At 39.4% G+C, this 27407-nt stretch overlaps 1 protein-coding gene and 1 long non-coding RNA gene across 2 annotated transcripts; one reads left to right on the top strand and one right to left on the bottom strand.

Moving 5' to 3' along the window:
- Positions 1-22968: 22968 nt before the first annotated feature.
- On the bottom strand, positions 22969-24002 carry LOC123661041. Its single transcript, XR_006744277.1, has 2 exons — positions 23491-24002; positions 22969-23420 (listed from the first exon to the last, which is right to left on the bottom strand). It is a non-coding gene; the product is annotated as an uncharacterized LOC123661041 (long non-coding RNA).
- A 1821-nt stretch (positions 24003-25823) lies between these two features.
- LOC123661236 lies at positions 25824-27300 on the top strand. Its single transcript, XM_045596223.1, has 2 exons — positions 25824-27023; positions 27241-27300. Exons 1-2 carry the CDS (start codon positions 25824-25826, stop codon positions 27298-27300), a joined length of 1260 nt encoding a protein of 419 aa, XP_045452179.1.
- Positions 27301-27407: the final 107 nt, after the last annotated feature.

Below are 27407 nucleotides of genomic sequence, written 5' to 3' on the forward strand. Positions count from 1 at the left end.
ATTTTTCATTAATTTTAGAAATATAGTTTCCTACTATTTGTAATTTTACATATTTATTTTTGTTATTGTACGCGTTACGATTTCATGTAATTAAAAGATCATTTTCAAAGTGTATTAAAAAGCAAAAATAAAGCAAAATTTTTTCTCATATTACTAAGATATAATTCTGTTTGCTCGCATACGAAAAAACCGACTTCAATTACATCGAAAAGTAATACAACGTAGGTAAACGAAAATATAGTCAAGTAAATACGCGTATATCTCGAACCAATTTAAATGGGGCTAGACAAACATCACCTATCGATTAAAAAAAGAATAATCGAAATCGGTCCACCCAGTAAGAAGTTCTGAGGTAAAAAACTAAATACAGTCGAATTGAGAACGTCCTCCCTTTTTGAAATCGGTTAAAAACCTACTTATTCATATATTATTTCAAAATCCCCTAATTGTTTTTTAATAATACTTTAACCTTAATACCTTACTTTATATATATTTCCATCACAGCAAAATTACTATTCAGACATGAATATTATAGTATCTCTTCCTTACCTTAAAAATTCCTATTAAAAAGTATCATTTTCTGTCAAAATTACTATTTATACATATCTGTAATTTCAGCTAGAGATTACATCTTGATTTAAACTCTCAAAATTGCACCGAAGGTTTTTTATTTCATATGGAAAACTAAAGGTGAATATTGAAACTTACCGTTAGTATATATTATTTTTTTTGATATTACAAAATGTATAGAATTTTTATTCATTCCATTCAAATTAATAACCATTAATAATTTATTGGTTGTCTTACGTGAGTGACAAATGTGGTAAGTCTACGCGACGGGATGTCCTGATGCGACGACAAACTACATTGTCGCATTAATTCACATCACAAGTATAATCGCGTTATGGTCCACATGTCGTATCGCATTGCTAACATGTCGTTCTACATAAGCGACAAACCCGACAAACCTTTGCGACTCGACGAAATGAATTTATTACGTATGTCTATGTTGTCATGATGCATTTCGTCGCATTTCGTCATACACGTAGCACCTCGTAGCATTTTTTGACTATTATATTTTTAAATATTGGTAAAGGAAGGTTATTTTAAATTGTTTTAAATATTTGTAGCTAGAAAAATAGTATTTGATTCCATGCTTCAAATTTATATCTTGTCTAGATAGTTTTCCACGCGCAAAAGGCTTTTTGATGAAATATTTATATAACAGAAATAAATATAAGCTAAATATCAAAGCTTTAGGTATACAGTTCGCATCTAAGTCTCGTGAATGTATGCTTTGAATGAAATGTTATCATGAAATATTATAACAACTGAAATGCGCATTTTTTATAAAATAAATGTCTTTTATACAAAAAAAGTCTTTTATTTACATCTAAAAAAGAGATAAATCTGTAAAATTTAGTAAAAGTTTATATATATAAATATAAAATATTAGGTAACAACTATTTCCAATATATACTGTATATGTATATACCTACTGTGATCAAGAACAACAACGATGTTTAAAATGTTTAAAATATACGATCCATTACATCAAAAATCTACTTTACTCTAATCGACTATTTTACTATTTAAAATTATAATTTTAACTTAAGCGTCAAAACAGGTAGAAAACTTAGTTATAATCACATAAAAAGATGTTAAAATGAGTTCCATTCAGTAATATGTATATATAAACAAATAAATAAATAAAAGTAGATACTTTATTATACAATATAAACTTACATTTACATTTAAACCACTTTTGCCCTACTGATAAATAAACTATTTAAAGAATATACGCTACAAGAATAAAAGTGAACAACTCGAGACAAAGCCCTAGAGTCATGAATAGAATAACACCAGCTAGTCTTGAAGGCACGAGTGGTAAAGTTGTTGATAAAAATCTTGTTTTGTTACTGGAGCATTTTCAATGGTAGACAAAAGCGAATGACATCTGGAGGAACACATAATAAGTATTGTAAGATGAACAAAGAGTAGGTAAGCAGTTTTATCATGGTGGAAAATAGCGGATATGGAACAATTTTAATTGTCAACAATAACCGTAAACATGGTTCCATTCTACAAGAAAAAAATAATAATAGATTAGTCGTTGACGCAACTCACAGCGACTCTGCTTTTTGCTCCGAGGTTTATAAGCTAGATTCCCGGCACGAATTTGGGACTTGGGTGTAATGTACATTTACTTACACCCACATGTATAATTATTATAAAAAAAATTGGTATATCGGCCGGCTGCTAACTAATGCATAGGCATTGAGTGTTCTATCTTAGGATCAGACGACTGTGTGCGTATATTAAATATATTAAGATTTTTATTAAGTCCTATTTAAACTAAACAGCGAATAAAGATTCAAACTTTAAAAGTAATAATGAAAACATCACTATTTTATTTATTTTTATCAAATATGCAATTGCGTAATTATGATATAATTTTATGATCGATTCGAATACCATGAACAATTTTACGCCAAATAAAGTTAGTAGGATGTATTTCAATATGGATAAAACGTCGATTTATCCTTGTTAGTGGAACAATAAGCGTTGTATACAACAAAAAATACGCTTTTTAATCGCGGCTCCTATTACATTGTAATCTTGTATGAGGGTTGCGCCTGAGCACGAAGCCCGTATTAGTAACAATAGCGCAAATGTTGGGCAACAACACTTACGAACTTATTAACCATAGTGAGGAGTCGATAGAATTTTGTCGATAACTATATCATATATTATTAAGCTATAGTCCATTAATTGAAAATTTACTGTATTTTTATTAATTGTTTGTGTAGTACACAAAAATTGTGACAGTTCAACTCTTTTTCTCAACTATTTTATTTCGGATGACAATAAAGTATTGGATTTTATTCATATTGATCGATTTTTATTTGGGTGGTTAGTATTTATAGATTTCATGTAAGTATATTTAAGTATAAATTTTGGTTTATTTAAAATAATTAAATGAAAATTAAAAGGCTTAAAATGCAATAAAAATAAATATTCATTGACTTTAGAAATATCGACAAAACAACACTATTTCACATATGTATAAAAGCTATGCGTCACGCTTTTCTCAATAGGGTGCAGTCAATCGCTGTGGTTTAATACATTTTGAGGAACGGACAACAATGACACACCCTGTATCACGTTATTTATGGCTTCGTATAGTATGGGGAAACTATACGTGTCATATCTCACTACGCATATGAAAAGCAGCGTGTTTTTTTTGAGCATTTAATGTTTCAAACTAAACTTAAACAACATATAAATTAACTTTGTTTCCAGTGATAAATTAATAATTAAGTAATATGTTTTTATTAATAAAGTAACAAAAATATATGACCTATAAAACGAGACAGAATTATTTAAAAATAAGTTCTTATAGCACCATGACTAGAAATACAAGTATAAAAACAATTTGATTAAGCGCGAAAGTTCAAGAGATGGCAAGATTACAACGAGCTTAATTATTTATTTGGCTCTCCAACTGAAATATGTAAAAAAAATATTCGCTTCAGCCTGTAATAACCCACTCTTGTAGGAGAAGGATCAGAGCTTAATCCACCACGCTGCTCCAATGCGGGTTGGCGGATATATTCCCTGCTACGAGTAACGATCGCTATCAGGTGTACATGATAACAACCGGTACCGATGGCTTAACGTGCTCTCCGAGGCACGGTGCAGGCAACGAGGCAAAAAAAAAATATTAATAATAAGTTATTATAATTATGTTAATGAGATAATACGAACTTCTGCATTAAAAATCACACTCATTTCCTTGTATGTTTTATCACAAATAAAAAGAATAATCGCCCTGAAATTACGGATGTAATTTTATATCTAAAACCGTAAATATATCCGAAAATTAAAACAATAACTAGAGTAATACATTTTAAAACACTCACGTCAAAACTAATTTCGCACTACGCCGACCCTACGGGCCCTTATTGGTTATCGGACGCAACAATTAGGGTTTGACACGCGCTGGAGCTTACGTTTGCTCCCTTTTAAATAATTACCTCGGTAGCAGATGACAAGGATTATGTCTGAATACTGTGAGCCCTTTAATAACCTATGAAATAAAATGTGGGTCGCTATTGATAGAGGATAGTTTGAGAGTTGGGGGTAAAAAAATATTCCAATAAGTCGCAATTAATCTATCTCTTTCTGATCTCAATTCATTTGGAATTCTGATTTTAAACATGAAATTACATTTTTGGGTATTAATAGTGGTGATTAATTTCACTTTTTTTCTGATAAAGTTTTATTTTAATGTGAACGACATATGTTTATACGAGAACATATTATGTATGAGAAATTTTATATATCTAGTGGTGACTTAGATATGATGAGCCAAGATTAAAATTCAGACATTCAAAGACCAGAAAAAGCACAGCAAAAAATATTGTTCCCCCATTCTGCGTCAGCCGTGGGTAAGTACCTCAACCTTACAGACCAGAGACAAAAAATACAGCTTTAGTTTGCAACGTTCGTTTAACGCGTGTCTGTCATCAGTACAAATATTTGCAACCGTTTTAGAAATTTCTTTTTAGTGGTACAGACAAAGTGGTTGATATTAATATTTGCAAAATTATGAAATATTACACTTCAGCCTATCACAGTCCACTGCTAGACGTAGGCCTCCACAAGTTTGCGCCAGACATTATGGCGCGAACTCATGTGTTTTGCCAATAGTCACCACGCTGGGCAGGCAGATTGATGACCGCAGAGCTGGCTTTGTCGCACCGAAAACGCTACCGCCCAGTGTAGTACGTCTTCAGCCTGTGTATTTCAAAGCCAGCAGTTGAATGGTCATCCCGCCATCGGTCGGCTTTTGAAGTTCCAAGGTGGTAGTGACACTGTGTTATCCCTTAGTCGCCTCTTACGACACCCACGGGAAGAGAGGGGGTGGCTATATTCTTTACTGCCGTAACCACACGGCTAAATTAACCGTAGCTTAAATATGCTTTGAGCAAAAAAAAAAAACTTAGTATCATAGGTGTGTGACATTTTAATCAACACCATTTGATAATATTGAGAAGTATAGTTTATTTTTGTTACTTTTTGTTTAGTTAATAGCAAGCTGATATAGAGCGCGTTAAGTTGTCGGCCCTGGTTGTTATCATGTACTGTACCTGATAGCGATCGTTACTTATAGTAGGATAATATATCTGTCAACTCGTATTGGAGAAGCGTGGTGGATTAAATTCTAATCCTTCTCCTACATGGGAAAAGAGGCCTATATAGCAGTAGGATATTACAGGCTGAAGCGTATACAAATCGTTGAGGCAAATGACGTGCGTAAAATGGACACAGCTTTATGTAGAAAAGGACAGAAACTATAATGAAAATGTACAGAATTAAAAGAAAACTATAAATATATAAAATGCTATAACGATAATATATCACTAAAAATATTTCATGTACCTACACGATATCCGTAATTACTTTACACCAGAGCTTCTAGACGTGCTCTATCAATTTAGTTATTGACGTTGCAATAGGCTATCCATCAAACACCCCTAGCAAAGGGTAATAAAATATACTCTTATCTGGGTAATATATGTGATGAATACATTTTTCACTTTAAAAATTTAATATGTGATCAGCTTTAATTCGTTGGACGTCGTTTATGTAAACAAAGAAGGCTTTAATAGAGTATTTTTTGGTAAAAGCACTAATATAACTAACATTATAATAAAGAAAAATGAGAAAAATATAATACAAGTGAAAGTTTACGTAGATATAACTAAAATGATGATAAATTTTATGTAAGACAAAAATATTCATTAACATTGTCAGTGAAGCGTGACAATAATTAACGGAATTATAAAGAAAAGATTTGTAGAAAGTAAGATTTATGGCATTGCGTTAACTTAAGAAATCAAGTGATGCAAGAAATGATAATTGAAGTATGACTTCTCCATTAATCTAGTGACATTCTGTACTATAAATCAATTTTTACCAACTTCCAAAAAAGGGAGAGGCTCTCAATATTATTAAGTATTTTAATGTATGTTACCTCAGAATTTTGACTGGGTGGACCGATTTCGATGATTTTTGTTTTAATCGAAAGGTGGTGTATGGTTAAGTGGTCCCATTTAAATTTAATTGCGATCATAATGTATATTTACGTTGTGTTACTTGTAACTGAAGTCGTTTTTTTTATTCGTTTGCGAGCAAACAATTATTGTCGTACAAGATTTGTATATAAAATTAAGTTACATCATAGGTGCTATTAACATAAATACTGTAATAATTGTGTTTACTAGAACATCGACAAGTAATACAACGTAGGTAGATGAAAAAATAGTTAAGTAAATACGCTATAACAGAATTAGCCTAAAAAGTAATGGTCAAATTTCGATCAAATTTAAATAGAGTCACATCACATGACAAGCACCAGAATTCGATTGAATAAAGAATGAGGATGAAGATAACACAAAAACAAACCGTTGAATCGAGAGCTTCTTTATTTTTTGAAGTGGGTAAAATAATCCAAAAATAATAGTTTCTTACAAAATGTAATACGTATTTATGAAATATATTTATATAAAAATAGCTGTAACAAGATAATTTTCTCTGTTTGTTAAAACTAGTCCAAAATCTGCAAACCTACTTCCAGATGTCAAGGATATAGGAAAGACTACTATTAAATAATTGTGTTTGCTCGCAAACGAAAAAAATGAAACCGACTTCAATTACATCGACGAGTAATACAACGTAGATCGACGAAAAAATAGTCAAGTAACTACGCGTTATCAAAGATTACTCAAAAAGTAGTTATCAGATCTCGATAAAATTTAAATGTGACCACATGATAAACATCAGCTTTCGATTAAATTAAAAATTATCAAAATCGATACTCCCAGTAAACAGTTATTGCGGAATTTCGAGAGTTTCCCTCGATTTCTCTGGGATCCATCATCAGATCCTGGTTTCCTTATCATGGTACTAAACTATAAAAATATCCCCTTCCTACCAAAAAAAAATCTAAATCGGTATATCCAGTAGAAAGTTATGCGGTATAATACAACGTAGGTCGACGAAAAAAGCGTCAAGTAAAAACGCATAAGACAGCTGCAACGACAAAGCTACGGGACACTTGCGGAATCATCGGCACATCACATCCTTTCGCCACGTGAGTCCAACTGATCAAATCTAGTTTTAAAAGTAATCATCGCTGTATATTTTGAAAGTAGTTATTAGTTGTATAGATATCTTTAGTACATAAGTGCAAGCAAAGATGTCTTCACACATCAACAAAAAGACAACCGAAGCGTCATCGGTGATTTCAAAATCATCGGTCTCGCTTCGTAAAAAAGTACTGAAAAAGCTTGCAAACGTAACCGGAACTAGTACACCTGCCGCACCGCTGCCGTCGACATCAAGCGAAAAACCCAAAAATGTAGCGGAATTCACTGTCGTCCACACCGACACAGCCTCGGAGCCCCCATTGTCAGATCTGGAGGACGGTGAGACGTCCTCGGCGGGCTCTGTAGCCTCCGAAAACAGCAGGAGGACCTCCCTCCTCTACACCACCCCAAAGAGAGGAACAGGAGTAGAAATGGACATGGTCACGGGTGTGGCCAACGACCTCCTACAACGCGGCAAGGAAGCTTTAGAAAGTAGCGGCAATATGAAGCGTGGGGTGAAAATGATCGCCTATGAGAGTCTGCAGGGCCTCTACGAGACGGTTCTGTCGCTCTCGGACTCGCGCAGCCGACACAAGTGCAGCCTCGAGAAGGAGCGCGCCCGTCATGCCCAAGAATTGGTGCGGGTCGAAAGAGCTCATGCTAAAGAGCTCACTGAACTCAAAAAGACGCTCCTCTCAGGGATGCAAAAAACTCAGACAGACTTGGTGGAGACGTTGAGGGAGACTCGAGCCGTCCGCTCTTGGCTGGAGTACGAGACGGTGGAGCCTTTCCGGCGGATCCGCGACATCTGGGAAACGCAAGTCAAATTAGAAGAAAAGCTGAGCGAGCTCCATAGGGTGGTCTCGTCAACCAGGAACGGCAGTGAAGTGACTTCGCAGACGGACAGTAAAGTCCAGGAGTTACTTAAGGCAGTGGAGAATAAAATAGGATCGCTTTCAAGTGGCCTAGAGAAGCTGAAAGACGAACTAACTCATACCAAGACCCTCCTCACTGCGAAAATTGACGACATCCCACTGATCTTGGACGACGAAAGCCGCCCACAGGTAAACAAGGACACGGCATGGAGAACCCATCTGGATGAGATCAAGCAGCACATAAAGTCAATAAATACACAACCATCTAGTACACAGCCAAACCCACAACAAGATCTGGCCCCCCTATTCGAAGTTTTAAATGAAAAGGTCGAGATCATGTCCTCGGAGCTGCGCACCCTGAGGGATTCTAGCAAGACCACCGCATCCCCAAAAAAACCAACACTGGAGACAGAGATGGCGGTTCAGGAGGTCAAGCAGACCCTCAATACTATTAAAGAAGGAGTCACAAAATTAGCTCCTTTGGCGCCGACAACCTACGCCCATGCCGCAGCCCGACTAAAAACAGAGAGTGTGGAACAAAGACCCAACCACACTCTCATCATTTCGTCCCGAAACCCGCAGGAGACTAGCGAGCAAGTGCTTACCAAGGTCAAAGACTCGCTGGACTTAAAGAAGTCTGGGGCGAGGATGGAAAGGGTCCGTAAGGCTCGCGACCAGAAAGTCGTGGTGAGGTGCGCCTCAAAAGAGGACATGGCTAAAATCAGGGGCCAGGTCCAGAAAAATACAGAGCTGACGGTGCGGGAGCCCACAAACCAGGACCCCCTGGTCTGCGTGCGGGGAGTGCTGTCAAATTACACCAACGAGGAGATTGTAGACCTTATCAAGGCCCAAAATAGTCATATCCTCGAAGGAGTAGACAAGGCGGCACTTAAAATGAAGGTGCGGTTTAGGAAGCGCGCCCGAAACCCCCACGAATGTCACCCTGTGATCGAGCTTTCCCCGTCGCTCTGGGGAAAGTTTATAGACAAGGGCAAGATCTATGTAGGATTCAGTAGATGCACGGTCGAGGATCAGTCCCCCCTCGTCCAGTGCATGAGGTGCCTTGGCTTCGGACATACCAGGGCACTTTGCAAACAGGACAAAAACACATGCAACTACTGCGCCGGAGAACACACGGGGGCGACCTGTCCCTCGAAAGCGAAAAGTGACTTGCCCAAGTGTATAAACTGTCTCAGAGCTAAAAGATCCGGTCCTGACCTGGAACACACCGCGTACAGCGCTGAGTGCCCAGAGAGAATAAAATGGGACAACATAGCGAGATCACGGGTGCAATATTGCTAAGGGCGACCCGGAAACCAAAGTCGTGGTCCCTAACAGAAAGGCGGACGGTGCAGGATGCGCTTTGCGCTTTATACAAGCAAACCTGCAGCGCTCAAGGTTGGCAACGAGCGAACTGCTTCAGGTGGCCCAGAAAAAGGGGATCTCTTTCGCCCTAGTACAAGAACCGTATACCGGAAGAACGGGCGAAATGAGGCAATACCCTGGCACGAAGATCATCCAGTGCACCCTGGGCCGCCAGAAACCAGTAAAGGCGGCGATTATCGTGTTCGGTGACAACGTGGAAGTCATTCATGACCCCCAAATTGTCACCGAGAACGTGGCCGCCGTCTTCGTAAAGGCCGGCCGACTCGAGCTTGGCATACTGTCCGTCTACTTCGAACCAAGGGACCAAGATATAGAACCATATCTCAAACAGGTGAGAACGGCTACCACGAAGTTTCCCACACACCATCACATAGTGGCCGGTGACGTCAATGCCTGGAGTCACTGGTGGGGCAGCAGCTCAGAAGACCATCGCGGAGCACAACTCCATGGTTTTATCACCGAAATGGACCTCCACATTCATAACAACGGGGAAGTTCCTACATTCGAGACTTACAGAGGAGACAGGCTATACTCGAGTTGCGTAGACCTGACTCTAACCAGTCAATCTCTTCTCGCGAGACTGGAAACCTGGCGAGTGGAACGAAATCTGATCACATCTGATCACAACGCCATTACTTTTAGTCTGCGCACTGAGGGGCCCTTGAAACCATTGGACCCAATCTCGACGCGTAGATACAACACCAAAAAGGCGCGATGGACAGATTTCTCCGCTACCCTAACAACCGGCCTCGCGGAAGAAAGCATCACTCTGGAAGCCGTCCGAAATGTCTCGAACAAGGACGATCTCGATGGCATAATCGCAAAATACGTCGCGATTATTCACCGCACATGCGAGAGTACCATCCCGAAGATAAAACCATGGAAAGGCGACCCCCGACCGCCCTGGTGGTCGGAAGAGCTAGATTCCCTGAAAAGGGAACAACTAAGAGCCAAACGTCGCATCAGAAATGCTGCACCCTGCAGAAGGGCTGGCGTCATCGAAGAATACGTACGGGCCAAGGAAAAATATAAACAAGCGGCAGACAAAGCAGCCACTCAGAGCTGGAAAGAGTTCTGCACGGCACAGGACCGCGAAAGCGTGTGGGACGGTATCTACAGAGTCATCAGGAAGACCTCTCGTAGACACGAGGACGCATTGCTAAGGAACGAATCAGGCGAAACACTGTCACCAGAACAGTCGGCAAAACTCCTAGCAAAAACGTTCTACCCTGATGACTCTGTAGAGACCGAAACCGCCCATCACAAACAGATCCGAGAGGCCGTAGAAGGCAGAACTCCCGCGGAGTTAGAAGATCTGTCCGATGACGACCCGCCGTTTACGGCCGCGGAGCTGGAACAGGTTCTTTTAAGCCAAAATCCCAAAAAAGCTCCAGGCCCAGACGGGTTAACGTCGGATATATGCGCGGCGGCAATAAACTGCAACAGGGAATTATTCCTAGCGTTGGCGAACAAATGCCTATCGCTGTCCCACTTCCCCAAGCTGTGGAAAGTCGCCCACGTACGCATCCTCCGCAAACCAGCCAAAGAGGACTACACCCACCCGAAGTCCTATAGACCTATAGGACTCCTGTCAATCCTAGGAAAGACAGTTGAGAAAATGCTTATAGGTAGACTTCAGTGGAGACTCTTCCCCACGCTGCACCGAAGCCAGTACGGATTCATGCCACAGAGGGGAACGGAAGACGCCCTCTACGATCTCGTCGAGCATATCAGGCAGGAAATTAAGTCCAAGAAGATAGTACTTCTGGTATCGCTTGACATAGAGGGCGCTTTCGACAATGCATGGTGGCCGGCTCTCAAAAAACAGCTAGTGGACAAGCATTGCCCGAGAAACCTATACGCTATGGTCGCCTCATACCTCCAGGACCGAAAGGTCATCGTAAATTACGCCAGAGCGACCAGTGAAAAGGAGACCACGAAGGGTTGTGTCCAAGGATCCATTGGCGGGCCGACCTTCTGGAACCTCATACTGGATTCGCTTCTGAGAGAGATCAGCGCGATGGGGGTATACTGCCAGGCCTTTGCGGACGACGTTGTCCTCGTTTTCTCCAGCCAAAAAACCAGCAACCTACAGACCTCAGCCGAAACCACCTTAGCGGCCGTACAAGAGTGGGGTATACGTAACAAGCTGAGCTTCGCCGCGCACAAAACCAACGCGATGGTGCTCACTAAAAAACTCAAATACGACACCCCCATAATCCATATGTCCGGCACTCGACTGAGGCTTGTAGATGAAATAAAACTGCTGGGGCTCATTTTGGACTCGAAGCTCACTTTCAACGCGCACGTATCCGCCGTGTGTAAAAAAGCGGCGGACATCTATAAACAGCTCGCGCGCGCGGCGAGAGTGAGTTGGGGTCTGAATGGGGAGATCGTACGGATCATATATGTGGCGGTGATAGAGCCCATCGTTCTGTACGCAGCGAGCGTATGGTCCCCTGCAGCAGAAAAACTGTCGATAAGAAAGCAGCTAGACTCACTGCAGAGAGGATTTGCACAAAAAATGTGCAGGGCGTACAGAACGGTGTCTCTGACATCGGCACTAGTCCTCACTGGCTTGCTCCCGTTAGACCTTCGCGTCCGAGAGGCGGCCATACTATTCAAAACCAAAAAAGGTCACAGCACGGATCTTCTTCCACCGGGAAGAGAGCTAGAGCGCAGGGTGGGACCAATGCAAAATCCCCACCCTTCCCTACTCATGACAACAGAGTACGAGCGCTTAGAGAATCTGAACCCCGAAGTCCTTGAAGAACACAACATCGTCGGGCCTTTCATCTTTACCGACGGAAGCAAAATAGAGGGTAAAGTAGGAGCCGCCCTCACATGCTGGGACCAAGGCAGGGAAGTAAGATACTCTACTTTCCGGTTAGAGCCGCACAACACTGTCTTTCAATCGGAGATGTACGCACTCTTCAGAGCCGTGGACATGGCAAAAACCTCAAAGTCATGCTCCATTAACATCTTGAGCGACTCGAGGTCATCTTTAGATCTGCTGAGGAGCCCCTCAGTGACTCACCCTCTGGCCCTGGAAATGAAGAGTCGAATCAGACAGCTCCGGGAGGAGAATAAGACAGTGCGGTTCTTTTGGTTGAGGGCCCATGTTGGAACACCGGGCAATGAGAGAGCGGACGGGTTGGCCAAAAAGGCGGCCTTAACAAAAAAGACGGCACCTGACTACGACAGAGTACCCATCTCGTATGTCAGAAGGCAGATCAGGGAAGAGACTGTCAGGATGTGGCAGGAAAGATATAATTCTTCGGAGACGGGCTCGGTCACGAAAATATTCCTACCGGATGTAAAGACCGCTTGCAGGCTGGTAAGGAAATCGGCACCAACAGCTGTCGACACAAAAATTCTGACCGGCCACGGAGGATTTGCGGCGTATCTCCACAGATTCCACCTCACTGACAGTCCTTCATGTATCTGCGATCCGAATTGTGAGGAGACAGTTCTGCATGTTATACTGGACTGCCCGAGATTCAGTAAGGATAGGTTAGATCTAGAACTCAAACTCCAGATCAAACTTGAGCAGACATCGCTCCATACCATCCTGGAGAGTGAAAAAAACAGAACTGCCTTCCTCACATTCGCGAGAAAGGCCGTCAATATAGCCGCAAAAAGGAACAGCACGACCGCTCCACCACCTGCTGTAATACCCACGCAGAGCGCTAACACCGTCGTCCACGCAACACACACCCAAACACACAACGCACAACTACAAACACAACAAAACTGTGTCCAACAAGCCACTCAGAGAAACAGCTCAACGGCTCCGCGGATTTCTCCTGGCCGCACCCTTCTGGGTCAAATAACAAAGATCATGCCCTCCTCGCTGCAGAAACTGTTCAGGAATAGAGCCGACCAAAACGCACCTCCGCAACCGACCCACAGCGGGATGACACAATCCTCGCTTAGCGAAGGGAACGGAAGCGAAGTAGTGGGAATTAAAACCAGATGCGTGGCTCTGTTCATGGACAGCGAAGTAGAAAGGATGGGAATAAGTTTCTGTCGTTCCGAAGGACGCGATCGGCTGGCGATTTCGCCGGGGCTCGCTTTACTGTTAAAGGGTAGCACGCAAAAGACAAGTATAAAGCGCACTAAAATCACAGCGCTATCGCAAGAACAGAAGGGCGACTCGACCTACCGTCTGGTGCGTTTGAATAACAAATCCATCGTGCTGTTCGAGTGGGGAGAGACGTCCCCCTTTACGCAGTCTAGTGTGTGGCTACGCCGGTTGAGCGAGACCCCCGGTGGAATCCCCAAAAGAATTAGCGTGGATTCGATGAGGGTCGGATATGATAGAGGTGACGTATCTGATAGGTACGGTTGCCTAATGGCCTCCAAGTACAGTGAGGTCATAGTCTACGAAGACAGGGGGGAGGATCTCGGATATCTAAGACCGAAATCCATAACACCAACACCTCCTGCATCTCCGGCCGACGACGAGTCCACGCTCTGCGGCTCGGAGCGCCTACAACAACGGATCGAGACCCAGAAGGTAGAGCGAATTAAGGCAAAGGCCACACCTGAACCTAAGCCGAGCTCGATGCCATTGGCGACCTTTATCCACGCAACCATCTCCCCAAAACCAGGCAAGCTCCCGCATCACCTCTCTCCCAAAAAGGCTGGACAGGGTGAGCGGCAATCGGCGGCGCTGAGCAGGTTCACCAGAGACAATAGTCCGAGGCACCCGGAGGCGTCACCGGCCGCTCGTACTAAGGCCGACATGGGACATGTAACACCGCCGAGACTTCGACCTGCCTCCACACCGCTACAACATGCGGAGAACGCCCTAATCGAGTTCCTGGCGATAATAAAGGCAAACCGCGAGGTAAGCCTGGCCACCTGCAAAAAGATCATGCAGGCCTACCAGTACGATCACCAAAGATTACTGGAGGTGGAACTCGAGGAAGCCGAAGCGGCCATATACAACAGTGAAACCCGACAAATACTCAAGGGCAAGATGTCGGGTAGGTATATGGCAGCATATAACAGCACAGCAAGCTTCGTGAGCGCAGTCGAGTCGGAGGGGAATGACGAGGAGCCACAAGCCTTCGAAACACCTGAAGGGGACCCAGTGGTGGTAGTGGCCAGATGCACGAAAGTAATGCTGGGGGACCGGATGCTACGGATGGCGAAAACCATCTCGGGCGACCGGGACGGCTTACCGACCGTGCCCTGGGGACTACCATCACTGGAGTGGATAAACGGGGTACCGGGATGCGGCAAGACAACTCGCATAGTCGGGGACTTCGATGAGGACACGGAGGTCGTGATTACGACCACAGTCGAGGCGGCCAAAGACTTAAAAGAAAAACTGGCGCACCGCTACGGCAACAAAGCCAAGCAAAAGGTGCGCACTATGGCCTCCGTTCTAGTTAATGGGTTCAACGAGGGCTCAAAAATCAACCGCCTAACGGTGGACGAGGCCCTCATGAACCACTTCGGAGCCATAGTAATGGCCGCCCGACTATCGGGAGCTCAGAAGGTAGTCCTTATCGGAGACATAAACCAGCTGCCGTACATCGACAGGGACAACCTGTTCGAAATGCGGTACTGTAGACCAACCCGGATAACAACCATCTCGTGCGAGTTGTCATGCACGCATCGAAATCCCAAAGACGTAGCCCTTGCCATCAGCGAAGTTTATAAAGACGTATACAGCTCAAGCCCAAAGATCCGATCTTTGCGAGTGGAGAGCCTCACGGGCGCGCGTATTCCTGCAAGAAGAGACCGAACCTTATACCTGGTCTTTACGCAAGAGGAGAAGAGGTTGCTGACTGACCAGGGATACGGATCCGGGGAGGGATCGCGCGTCTTAACCATCCACGAGGCGCAGGGCCAGACCTACGAGGACGTCATTGTCCTCCAGACGAAGGCGAGGAGGCTCAGGATCCACGACAGCGTTTCGCACGCTGTAGTCGCGGTGACTAGACACACCAACACCTGTGTCTATTACACCGACGACCGTGACGACGCAATTGGTCGCTTTGTGGCGAGGGCAGCGGAGACCGCGGATAAGAAAATACTCGAGCACAGTCTCAAGATGGCGATTCATCACAGAGATGCCGCCGTCACTGAGAGTGTGCTCGACATGTTGAAAACTATTGACGTGTGAAGACACTTGTTGAATAAATAAATAGTGTGTATATAAACATAAGTACTAAGTGCTAAATTAAATACGATTAATTATATAAATATAAATAATAATTACTAAATTAAATAGGATTAATTACATATAACATAACGTGTACAAATTATTTATACTTAACATGTGTAACAAATTAATTAAGATTAATTATATAATATTAATTTAAAAAAAAATACATATATGGTGATAAATATATAAGAATATATATAAAAAAGAAACAAAAAATGAAAAAAAAAAAAAAACTTACTAACAGTAACCTAGGCTAAGTGTATATTGTAAGTAGGCCAGTAGGCCATAAGTGTATATATAAGGTAACTAGGAAATAAGTGTACATATATGATAACTAGCATATAAGTGTAAATATAAACTTAGATAATAAAAATAACAGTATAAATACAAAAATTTCAAGAAATGTACACAGCTTCTACCCCTGGACAATTGTAAGATAAAAGTGAAGAAAAGGAAAAAGTAATAATAAATAGTAGTAATTATATATATAAGTAAATTAAGATAGCATAACTTTAAATTTTGGTCGGTGGACTCACGTAGGATTAGTGATACTAAGCTTAGTTTAATTAGTCTCTAAGTTGCATATGTAGGTGCCAAGTTATCGAGAGTAACAAACAAATAATTGGAATAACAAGAGCACGGGCATTATAAGCCCGTGGATATATATCGTTATAAAAAAAAAAAAAAAAAAAAAAAAGTAAAAACGCATTATTAAATATAACTCGAAAAGTAGTTGTTAGATCTCAAATAAATTTAAATGGGACCAATTGACACACACCACCTTCCGATTAAAAAAAATTGTCGAAATCGGTCCACCCGGGAAAAAGTTCTGATGTAACATATATTCATAAAAAAAAAATACAGTCGAATTGAGAACCTCCTCCTTTTTTGGAAGTCGGTTAAAAATATATGCTACACTAAGAAAAAAATATATGACAAAATATAAACTAAATAAATATAAACTTAATATTATTTTAATTTTATAGTAACTCTGTAAATAAATTACTATGCAACTACTCAATCATTATTTGCAAGAAACGAACATTTTATTATAAAACTTAAATTTTATACAGTTAATATCAACATCATCACGAGCACAAACGCAAGAGACATCTTGTATTAAATAAATATGTAAAGAATCTAAAGCCCGTTGCCAAGAATATCGATTCATATCAATGCATAAAAGATTTCCAATAATAAAATAGCGGTCAGTAGCGAAACCGATATCAAAAATTTATCGCTTCGTCTATGACAAATTGATGGCAAGTTATAAAAGGCAAAGTCCGTTGGGAAATCTTACAGGAATGATGAAAACTATAATTAATTTATGGCTAGGAAACCGAACAGTTTTATAAACACCTGAATTTTACTTATTGTATTATAAAAATTATTTTGTAGCAGTTGTAAATAACAACAGAATCTCTTCTCCAAAGCACTTTTTCTGCTAATGACATCAGTTGGACGGATCAATTGGAGTTTTCCTAATATGTACGGATTTTCAAGGCATTCTTTAATACACTGCAAAGTAAAAGAATAAAAATAATAAACGTTAAATCGTTATGTTATATATCTATAATCGTTATCTATACAAATAAATAAAATTGAAGTGTCTGTTTGTAATATTAAAATAAACGATTTCAACAGGACTTTTACTGGTGGATGATGTAGTAAGGAGTAACTTAGGCTACTTTATTTTAGAAATTTATTTATTTTATAACTCTGAGAACTGAACAAAAACTTTTTTGTTTAATTCCACGCGGACGAAGTCGCGGGCACACCTGGTTGTAAATAAACGTAGTCTAGGTAGTTCGTCTAGCAAGTCGTTTTTTTTTTTTTTTTTTTTTGATAATATCTATGTTAAATAATAAGCGTGAAACTGTATTGTTCTCATTACTTTTACTTTGTTATGATAACTGTATACATAGTCATGTAAGAGAACAGTATACATGTACTTACATGCCAATATTATTTAATAAGAATACATTTTGTCACGACAAACGTTTTCTACGACAATTGCTTATTGAATAAATTGTAATATGCAGAATATTAATGCTTTTTCTGAAGTAAAGTACATTGTAGTACAATTACAACTATTGTATTGATCGAGATTAAAAAATCTTCATAATTATCTAGACAAAATCACCCGTCACACGAGAGTGTTTCACTCATCACTCAAGAAAGATTAAACTTTTTCTGTACAGCTGAGCTCTGCTCTTTATTGAATGTGAGGGATTTGGCGCCATCTTGTACCAACCGAACCGCCATGATTGATAAAATACGAGTACCGGTTAAGAAAATTGAAATGCTACAGTTATATACAGAGCGTTTGACTCTTAACTACGTTATGTTCCTTCAAATGGTCTGTATATCTTATTCTGTAGGTCTAATAGATCACATTTCACATGAAAAGATATTCCCAGCCCATTTTTAAATTTGACTTCGTTCAAATAAAAGAGCTACTTTGATAGACTCGTCTTGCATGCTACCTTTCGTGAGCACTTAAACAACGTCAAGGAAAAGTATTACTAACTGATGAATACAATTAAATAACTGCGTATTGGAAATAATTCTTTTCCACGTAGAATATTATTTATTGTAAATTATGGCCACGCTTAGGTGCTCTTTGAACTGTATTTGTATATAAATCATTTTTATATTGTAAAAAGGAGAATTATTGAAACCTAACCATGCGAACCCAACGAATATTAAGCGTAATTTTTATGTAACAAATTCTATTTGCTTATCTCTTATTATAGTCCCGTTTTACAGATTTTTCTTTGGATAGAATATTTTTATGCGGTGTTAAAAAACGTGCAGTAATTTATTCTAGCTGAAAATAATTAGCATTGTAACAAAATAATAACATAATATTTAATACAGAAAACAACAACACGACGATTTAAAAGCAAGTTTATTTAAGCTCAATTAATTAAAACAAACGTTGATTGTTACTGGCAACGAACGTACAAAAAAAGGAACTTATTAAATTAATTATATGAACATGTTTGTTTATCATGAACCCCGAAGCATCGGGTTAGACAAACACGGGGCTCGGGATTATATCGTTACTGTAATTGTCACGGATATTTAGCAAAAACCGGCCACCCCTTGTTTCATGCTGATGCATTTTGATTAAGGGTTTTCATTAATCCATTTTAAGCTTATCTTCGCGTTATAGATAGCGCGAGATAGATATATAAAATGACGTTTGATGTGGAACACATGTTGTGTAAACAGAACTCCTAGTTTTATTGCAATATGCCAAGTTAGAAGTAAAATAGTCCAGTGTATGAAAATGTATTAGAACAAATGACATATAACCACAAGTACCTACGCTGCTTCTACACAAGCCGCTCGTCATGAGCTCTGATAAAACCTGTAACTGTTAGCATTGCATTAACATTAAAATACATTTCGTGCTTATAGTTAAGAAAATCGCAGTAGAAAACTACGCGTATTATCGAACATAAAGCCCGACTAGTAATTTTGTTTGTAGTAGATAGTTTTGAAATAACTAATCTTTAATTGTCATTCAAAGAATCGTTGTTGAAGAAAAAGATAATTGCTTCAGATAGTCTAGTCAAGGGTAAGGTATAGATAGCGGCCATTGTTATTGAAGTTACAGTTTACATTAGCTCACTTTCTCCCTGTTGATTTCTAATTAAAAGTCATAATTAAGGTCAAAACTTTTGAAGACTAAAATAATTGTTCACAAATTATTTATTTTTCTTTTGGAACTAATTTACTTTTCGTTGTTAATTTTTATTTCACTCTCTAATATTAAAATAAAAAACAAAAGAAAAAGAGAGAACAACATTATAATCTGAGGCTTAGCAAATTACAAATGTACTTGTACAATGGCATATTTAATTTCCTTTTTTGTAGGATTTGTAATACATTAAAACATTTAATTACACAAATTATAAAATCAAAATACCCTCTGCATTATATTTGTAGCATATTTACTGTGAAAAAATGTTATATTTTAAATCTAGCTAACGTGTGACAGTCCATGAGAAAAAGAAGACTCAATATAATTATGATAAAAGAAATGCTTAAATTTTTCTCACTGCTGGAAATAGGCCTCCCCAAGTTCGCGCAAGACATTATGGCGTGAACTCATGTGTTTTGCCCATAGTCACCATACTGGGCAGGCGGGTTGGTGACCGCAAGATTGGCTTTGCCGCACCGAAGACTGTCCGTCTTCGGCTTGTGTATTTCAAAGCCACCGTTTGACGGATGGTTATCCCGCCATCGGTTGGCTTTATAAGTTCCAAGGTGGTAGTGGAACTTTGTTATTCCTTAGTCGCCACTTACGCCACCCACGGAAAGAGAGGGGGTGGCTATATTCTTTATTGCCGTAACCACACACCGTATATTGTACCTATACTGTACATCAAATGCAAAAATAAAATATATCAAATTACCATCATTATTACAAATGACGAACTTATCGTTTTATAGCATGATTTATATTAATTTAAAATAACTGTTTATAATATTTATGATTTTTGGCCTATTTTTGTGATTTTTTAACTATCAGATATTTTTAATTTATTTAAATATTTATTTGCAATGGCTTATTAGATGAATGTATTTGAATCAATCTAATCATACAAAGATGGCAAACATTCAATTGAGGTTTATAAAATAAGCGTGACCGTTTCCGGCGTGTTAACCCTCATTTAGGCGCAGATGGTCAGCCGATTTTACCGACTGTAATGGACGAAATCTCACCTAATACTCGAATATTTGCCGGAACAGATGTTGTTTGCGTGACTATTGTGAATTGAAGTAAAATGTTTGGTTTGTACGATGTATTAGCTGTTATCGCTTGAAATATTTCGTATTGGCTACTTTCGTTGGTACCGTCCATTCATCGTTAATCTATGAAATACAATATTGCATGGTTCTGGTATGAAAGATTGGGTTTGATTCGAAAGTACTTTCGAATCGCATTCGTTCCCGACATGAAACTCGACTAATTTCCAGTATTGGTTTCACTCACCGCTAATCTCCTTCGTATATTCTCCATCCCACGTGCAATTGACAAAATCATTTGTGCTTTTTGTCACTATCAATAGGCGTACTATTAAAATTTAATTAATAATGAAAAATGTCTCGATTGGTTATAATAACTTGTAACGTCCTATGGCATGGGTATCTTTCTTCGTGTAAGAGAGGGGTTGCAGGTTAATCTGTACGCTGCACCTCTGTGGATACCAAATTATTTCTCTATTACGAGTAGATTATTATGTTTATCGCGCAATAATAAATACTATAAGGATATTTTTTATTGTGATTTACTTGACCACATTACAATCTGGGCATATGTATACATTTGTATTTTTGCGTAATTTAAAGTTAAATAAATTAATTACGGAACTGCTAATTGCAATCGATTGTCTTGATATCATATTATATTTGAATCTAAAGCACACTATTATTTCAAACAAGAAATTTAAATGGTTTATAAATACATTTGTCCCTACATGTAGTTCATTTTATCCTTTTGTAAAGTTGAGACATTATAATAAATACTATACCTATAAATTCCTATTAAATTTAATTAATTTCAAACAAAAGGATTAGTTAAATCTGGATTTTGATAAGCCCTTCAAAGTAACAAAGTCAGAGCCTCAGTTGTAAGAGTCGCTTTTGTTTGTCAATGTCAAAATAATGCGGTTATGATTTTACTACTGAAGTAAATAAAGGATTCGGTTAAACTATTACGTAGACGTTGGATTATAGGTAAAAGATAAATTCTTCATAACAACGATTTATTTATTTTATGTAAAAAACTTTTATTACTAAACTTTTATAATATGTCTAATAATTTGTACAATTTTATTTTTGTGTTACCCACACATTAGGAAATTCTAAACATTTTTTAATATCATATCAAAAATCGACGGTTCCAGTAAGATGTACTTAATAGATCGAAATTTTTTTGATATGATGATTTTATATTCGGTCTAAGCGACCGTGGCGCCATCTATAGTAAGTTCTAGCGAGTATGTCGTTCCATAGCTTAATTGGCTAGAGCACCGACATGGTCAGTCGGAGATGCAGGTTCGATCCCCGCTGGAACGGTCGATTTTTGATATGATATTAAAAAAATATCTAATAATATTTTATATAGGTACTTGAAAACATACAATTAAAGTATGAAACTTATTTTTTTAAATTTTAATTAAAAAGAATGTATGCATTTTATATTTGTATTAAATATGTACATTTTAATACTGTATGTGTGTATGCATATTTAATTTATGTATAATATTATATGTACAGAAGTGTATCTATTTGTTTTGCGCTTTTTGTTTGCGCTTTCTCCCAGGAATTCTTAAATTACTTATCCAATAAATGTTGTCTTGAATGGATTTTTACAAGCGATAAGGTCACATTTGCAGATTTATACACATTAATAATTAAAAAATAAATAAGCACTTCACACTCAATGGCCCTCGCTAGGATTTACTCCTGTGTCGGGGATCCGGAAACTCACATAATACAGAAGCACAAACACTCAGACCATGACAAACATCTGTATGGCCAATACAATTGTACGACATGTGCGGGGATCGAACCTCCCGACTAGAAAAAAGGTCAGGCTTAACCAGATCATGTATCTGGACCGGATTAGGATAGAATGAGGCATGCCAGATCAGGCAAGCTCTGTCAGGACCAGGTCTGATCCAGACAAGGATAGCCTGATGTAAAATATAATCTAGTACGGTAAGGCATACTGGATCAGGACCCGGTCCGGTCCAGATCAGGATAGCCTGATGTAAAATATAATCAAGTATAGTAAGGCATACTGGATCAGGACCCGGTCCGGTCCAGATTAGGATAGCCTGATGTAAAATATAATCAAGCATGGTAAGGCATACTGGATCAGGACCCGGTCCGGTCCAGATCAGGATAGCCTGATGTAAAATATAATCAAGTATGGTAAGGCATACTGGATCAGGACCCAGTCCGGTCCAGATTAGGATAGCCTGATGTAAAATATAATCAAGTATGGTAAGGCATACTGGATCAGGACCCGGTCCGGTCCAGATCAGGAGAGCCTGAAAGAAATTACGCGAACTGAGCCTGAATCGCGCTATTAATGTTTTTAACCGCCTTTGGTATACATACAGTTATAAGGACAGTCTAGCAGGGAGTCCATTTTTACACAGTTGAGTAGTCGTAAGTAATAGTAAATAGTTAAATAGTAGTTAATTATTAGAAGTTAATAAATAAAATTTAATAAATAGTAATAATTAATTAATAACATAAAAATAAATAAAAATAATTAATATCTAAAGTAAAAACATACATAAATAATACATTGAAAAAAATAAACGGAAATAAATATCATAATAACTTTTCGGCGGGTAGAAGTTAAAGTGTCAACACATACTTTTATAGTGCTCTTAATTTTAAATCGAAAATAATTTAATAAACTTTATTTAGTCGGACTTTGAATGCATTTTATGTAATATCATACCGTGCTACCTGCCAGCTAATATTGTCCACATTGAATTTTCACTATACCACTAACAATGGACTCCATCAAGGATTCAATTTCATCATTGGCTGTGTCGTTCAACAATAGAATGAACGAATTTGAGAAGGATATGCAGAAGGGAACGCAGAATCACTCGCCACAGTCTACATCTTCGTTGGCTTCACAGTTCGCTTCATTCAAGGAATTTGTTATTTCGGCATTGAATGCTTTACAGCGGCAGGTCGAGGTTTTGGCTAAGGACTTGGATCGCCTTGAAATGAGGAACAGGCGCAAAATGCTCCTAATACATGGCATCCCAGAAGAGAAATCTGAAAATTTAACAACTAAAATTACTATCATTGCTGCGGACCATCTCAATCTCACAAATTTTGCAAGTACCAGCATTAAGACATGTTACCGCCTAGGTCGTCCCTTAGACAAAAAGCCCAGACCGGTTGTTGTCAAATTTACGGATGTCGCAGTTCACGATATGGTATGGTTTGCCAAGACTAAGCTTAAGGGTACCGGGATTACTCTGTCCGAGTTTTTGACCAGGTCTCGTCATGAGGTCTTCTTAGAGGCAAGACAACGCTTTGGAGTAGTCAACTGCTGGACTCGAGATGGCATCATACATATTATTGCGGCGAATGGTGTACGTCACAAAGCCGAGTGCCTCTCAGACCTTGAAGGCATCTCCTGCTCAACACCTCAGAAATCTCCGTTGCTTGAGAAGACCGCATCGACCAAGACTGTCGACCTAAAGAGACCGGCCTCGCGCACGAGAAGAATCGCAAAACAAAAGTAATACCTTAAGACTTTTTTTTCTATTTTCCCCTTGTTATATTTTATTGTTATTATTAATTGTATACCTTTCAGCATTGTTCTTTATTTTCTTGTGGCGGTATACAAAAATTTGGGTCATTCGTTAGTTAAGTGGGCTCCGATTTATGGGGTGAAATGGGGGTGGGGGGGTAAAGGGAGGTGGGGAGGGTGGGGTTTTTAGCCCCCCGTAGTGTGCATTTCACGTAAACCCCGTGGTTTCGAAGATTTCGTGTTTGAAGTTTTGGGGTTAACTTTACGTGATTCAGAGATATTACAATACCTTAGAGCTCCGTGTCTGACTCCACCTTAACTCCGGTGCAGCGGGAAGTGCACTCATATGCTCCATTCACCAACTTTCACACTTTATTTTCGAACAAATTTACGTAAAAACGATCTCGATTGCAAGATCAACAAACGATACGAACTGACGCTTAACGACTGACAAATCGACACTTTTAAACAAAATAACGCGTCAGACATAATATTCTAATAAAATTAGTAACATTGCGTGCTAGAATATAGGTTTAGAAATTCGAAAAATACCCAAAACCGAATCGGAGCACCCCACTGTCCACGTGGTCTTGGTCTGTCCTACCCCTAGAGTGTTTTTTTTGTGCCGCGGAGGCGCGGAGGGAGGGCAGCCCTCGCCCGCCGTGCGAAAGCGCGCGAACGAATGCGTAGAGGAGCGGCTGAGGCTGGTCGCCGAAGGCGACCAGCCTCCGCTGCGGAACGGAGCATGAGTGAGCGTGCTTTCGCACGCAAGGGCGGAAGGGCTGCACTTCCCGCAGCGCCGGAGCCAAGCGTTCCTCTAACTTTCGAAATTCTTCTTCTAACCTCAAAACTTTAACCATGGATATCTCCATAACCATGGGGTTCTGAGGTGTGACAGTGGTACCAAGGGTAGCGCCCCCCCCCCTTCCCCCCACGGTCCCGAAATTCGGTTTTTCCTAATCTAAAGCTTTGTGTTTTAAAGGAAATGCTAAGTGACGCCTTATTTTGGTCAACGGTGTCTATTTGTTAGTCGTTAAACGTCAGTTCGTATCGTTTGTTGATCTTGCAATCGAGATCGTTTTTACGTAAATTTGTTCGAAAATAAAGTGTGAAAGTTGGTGAACAGAGCATATGAGTGCACTTCCCGCAGCACCGGAGTTAAGGTGGAGTCAGACGCGGAGCTCTAAGGTATTGTAATATCTCTGAATCACGTAAAGTTAACCTCAAAACTTCAAACACGATATCTTCGAAACCACGGGGTTTACGCGAAAAGCACACTACGAGGGGGGTAAAAAACCCACCCTCCCCCCTCCCTTCACCCCCTCTTCCCCCAGGACCCCATAAATTGGAGCCCACTTAACTAAAGATTTACCAAAATTTGTTTAACTTCATTCTATTTACATCCTTACTTTACGGTATATTTATAATTCGTGTTTGTTTTGTTTCATATTCTTAGGCTTCTTAATTTTACTACTGTTGTTGTTCGACACTGACAATGACAGATGTGTCAGTGATTCGGAAATCATATCATGTGTTCCTTTCCACTACGCTACGCTTCGGCAGTGCATATACTACTAAATACTTACTACATTATTTAATTATTGTTTCTTTTTCTTTTTTCTTTTTTTTTTTTATTATTATAATTTTATTTATCAATTTTTATTATGATTTTTCTCTCGATCTTTATTAATTATGTGGTTTTGCTTTATTAAATCTGTCATCGTCTTTCACTTGTTATGTACTAAGTGTATATATTTTTTTCTCCAATAGCTGGCGGGCGTTTGCACGGTACCTTAGATGCTTATAATCTTTTATTTACATGCTTATATTAATTTATTATATATTTAATCATTTATTAATTTTAAAATTTATTTTATTTTTATAATTGTACATATTTTAATTTATTTTATTTATCGTCAATGGCAATTAATGACAGCGACAACTCTTTTCACTCCTTTTCTTCCTCTACCGAAGTACACAGTAATGACTCTAGTTTCCACAGCTTACCATCTCTTAGTGATAATCTCGAATCACACTTTCGCGACGTATCTAAAAACCTAAACATAGTACATATTAATGCGCAAAGTATTCCTGCTCACTATCCTGACTTATTATCTACATTTCAAAGTTCAAATGTTCATGCGATCTTGGTATCTGAATCTTGGCTCAAACCTTGCTTGCATTCTACTTCCTACTCCCTCCCTGGATTTCATCTCATACGAAGTGATCGTATGGGTCGGCCAGGGGGAGGCGTTGCCATTTACCTTCGTCCTTATATTCCTTATACAATCATTAGTAATTCAATATCCTGTGACGGACATGGACCTGATCATCTCTTTGTCGAAATCACTCTTTCACATACCAAGTTGCTTTTGGGCGTATATTATAACCCATCACTCACTGTCGATTATTTTGCTTCATTTGAAAACCTTCTGGAAATGTATACGCCTCTTTATAGCCATACGGTGGTGATGGGGGATTTTAATACCTGCCTCCTTAAACGCGACGGGAGATCTTCACGTCTTTACTCCCTTGTTAATTCCGTCAATATGCATATCCTACCCTTGCAAGCTACCCACTACCTTCCTAATTGTGCTCCATCCCTCCTAGACCTTATTCTTGTTTCTTCACCTGACCATGTGGAAAAGCATGGTCAATCCTCAGCCAACGCATTCTCCTACCATGATCTCATATTTCTTTCATATAAATTAAAACCCCCTAGAGCAAAGTCAAGGATCCTTCTGCAGCGTAATTTTGGTGGCATGGATTTGGACAGACTTCGTGAGGATGCTGCCGGGATTGATTGGTCGACGGTATTTAACGCGTCTGGGGTTGATGAAAAAATATCAAATTTCAATTCCCTTCTCATCAAATTATTCGATATTCACGCCCCTATACGCCCTGTTCGTATCAAGCATCTTCCTGCTCCTTGGCTGACCGACGAGATCAAAGCTTTGCAGGAGCAGAGAAACAGGGCTAAAGCGAGGTACAAGTCCGATCCGAACTCACAAAATTTGGAGAGGTATAAGAAGGTTCGAAATCGCTGCAACATGGCTTGTAGAGACGCACAACGACGCCATATCCATAAATCTGTCCTCGAGGAAGCAGACTGTGCCAAGGTATGGAAATTCCTCAAGTCACTCGGAGTTGGCAAATTCAAGCAATCCATTCCTACAAATTCTATTGACATTAATGGCCTTAACAGTTACTTTACTAACTCATGTACTATCGATAGTACCACTAAATCTAATACTATTACCAAACTTTCAGCCTTACGTACTCCTTTTGTGTTTTCATCTTTTAACTTTAGTCAATTATCTGAGTGTGGTGTTAAAGAGCATGTACTTGCTGTCAGCTCCAATGCTGTGGGCTGTGACTCCATTAGCCGAAAAATGATCCTTCCTATCATTGACTATATCGTTCCTGCCTTAACTCATATCTTCAACTATTCCTTCGCATCTAGTACTTTTCCCTCCTGTTGGAAAAACGCCCATATTATTCCT

Source organism: Melitaea cinxia, chromosome 16 (assembly GCF_905220565.1).
Source record: "Melitaea cinxia chromosome 16, ilMelCinx1.1, whole genome shotgun sequence".
Classification (NCBI taxonomy): Eukaryota; Metazoa; Arthropoda; class Insecta; order Lepidoptera; family Nymphalidae; genus Melitaea; species Melitaea cinxia.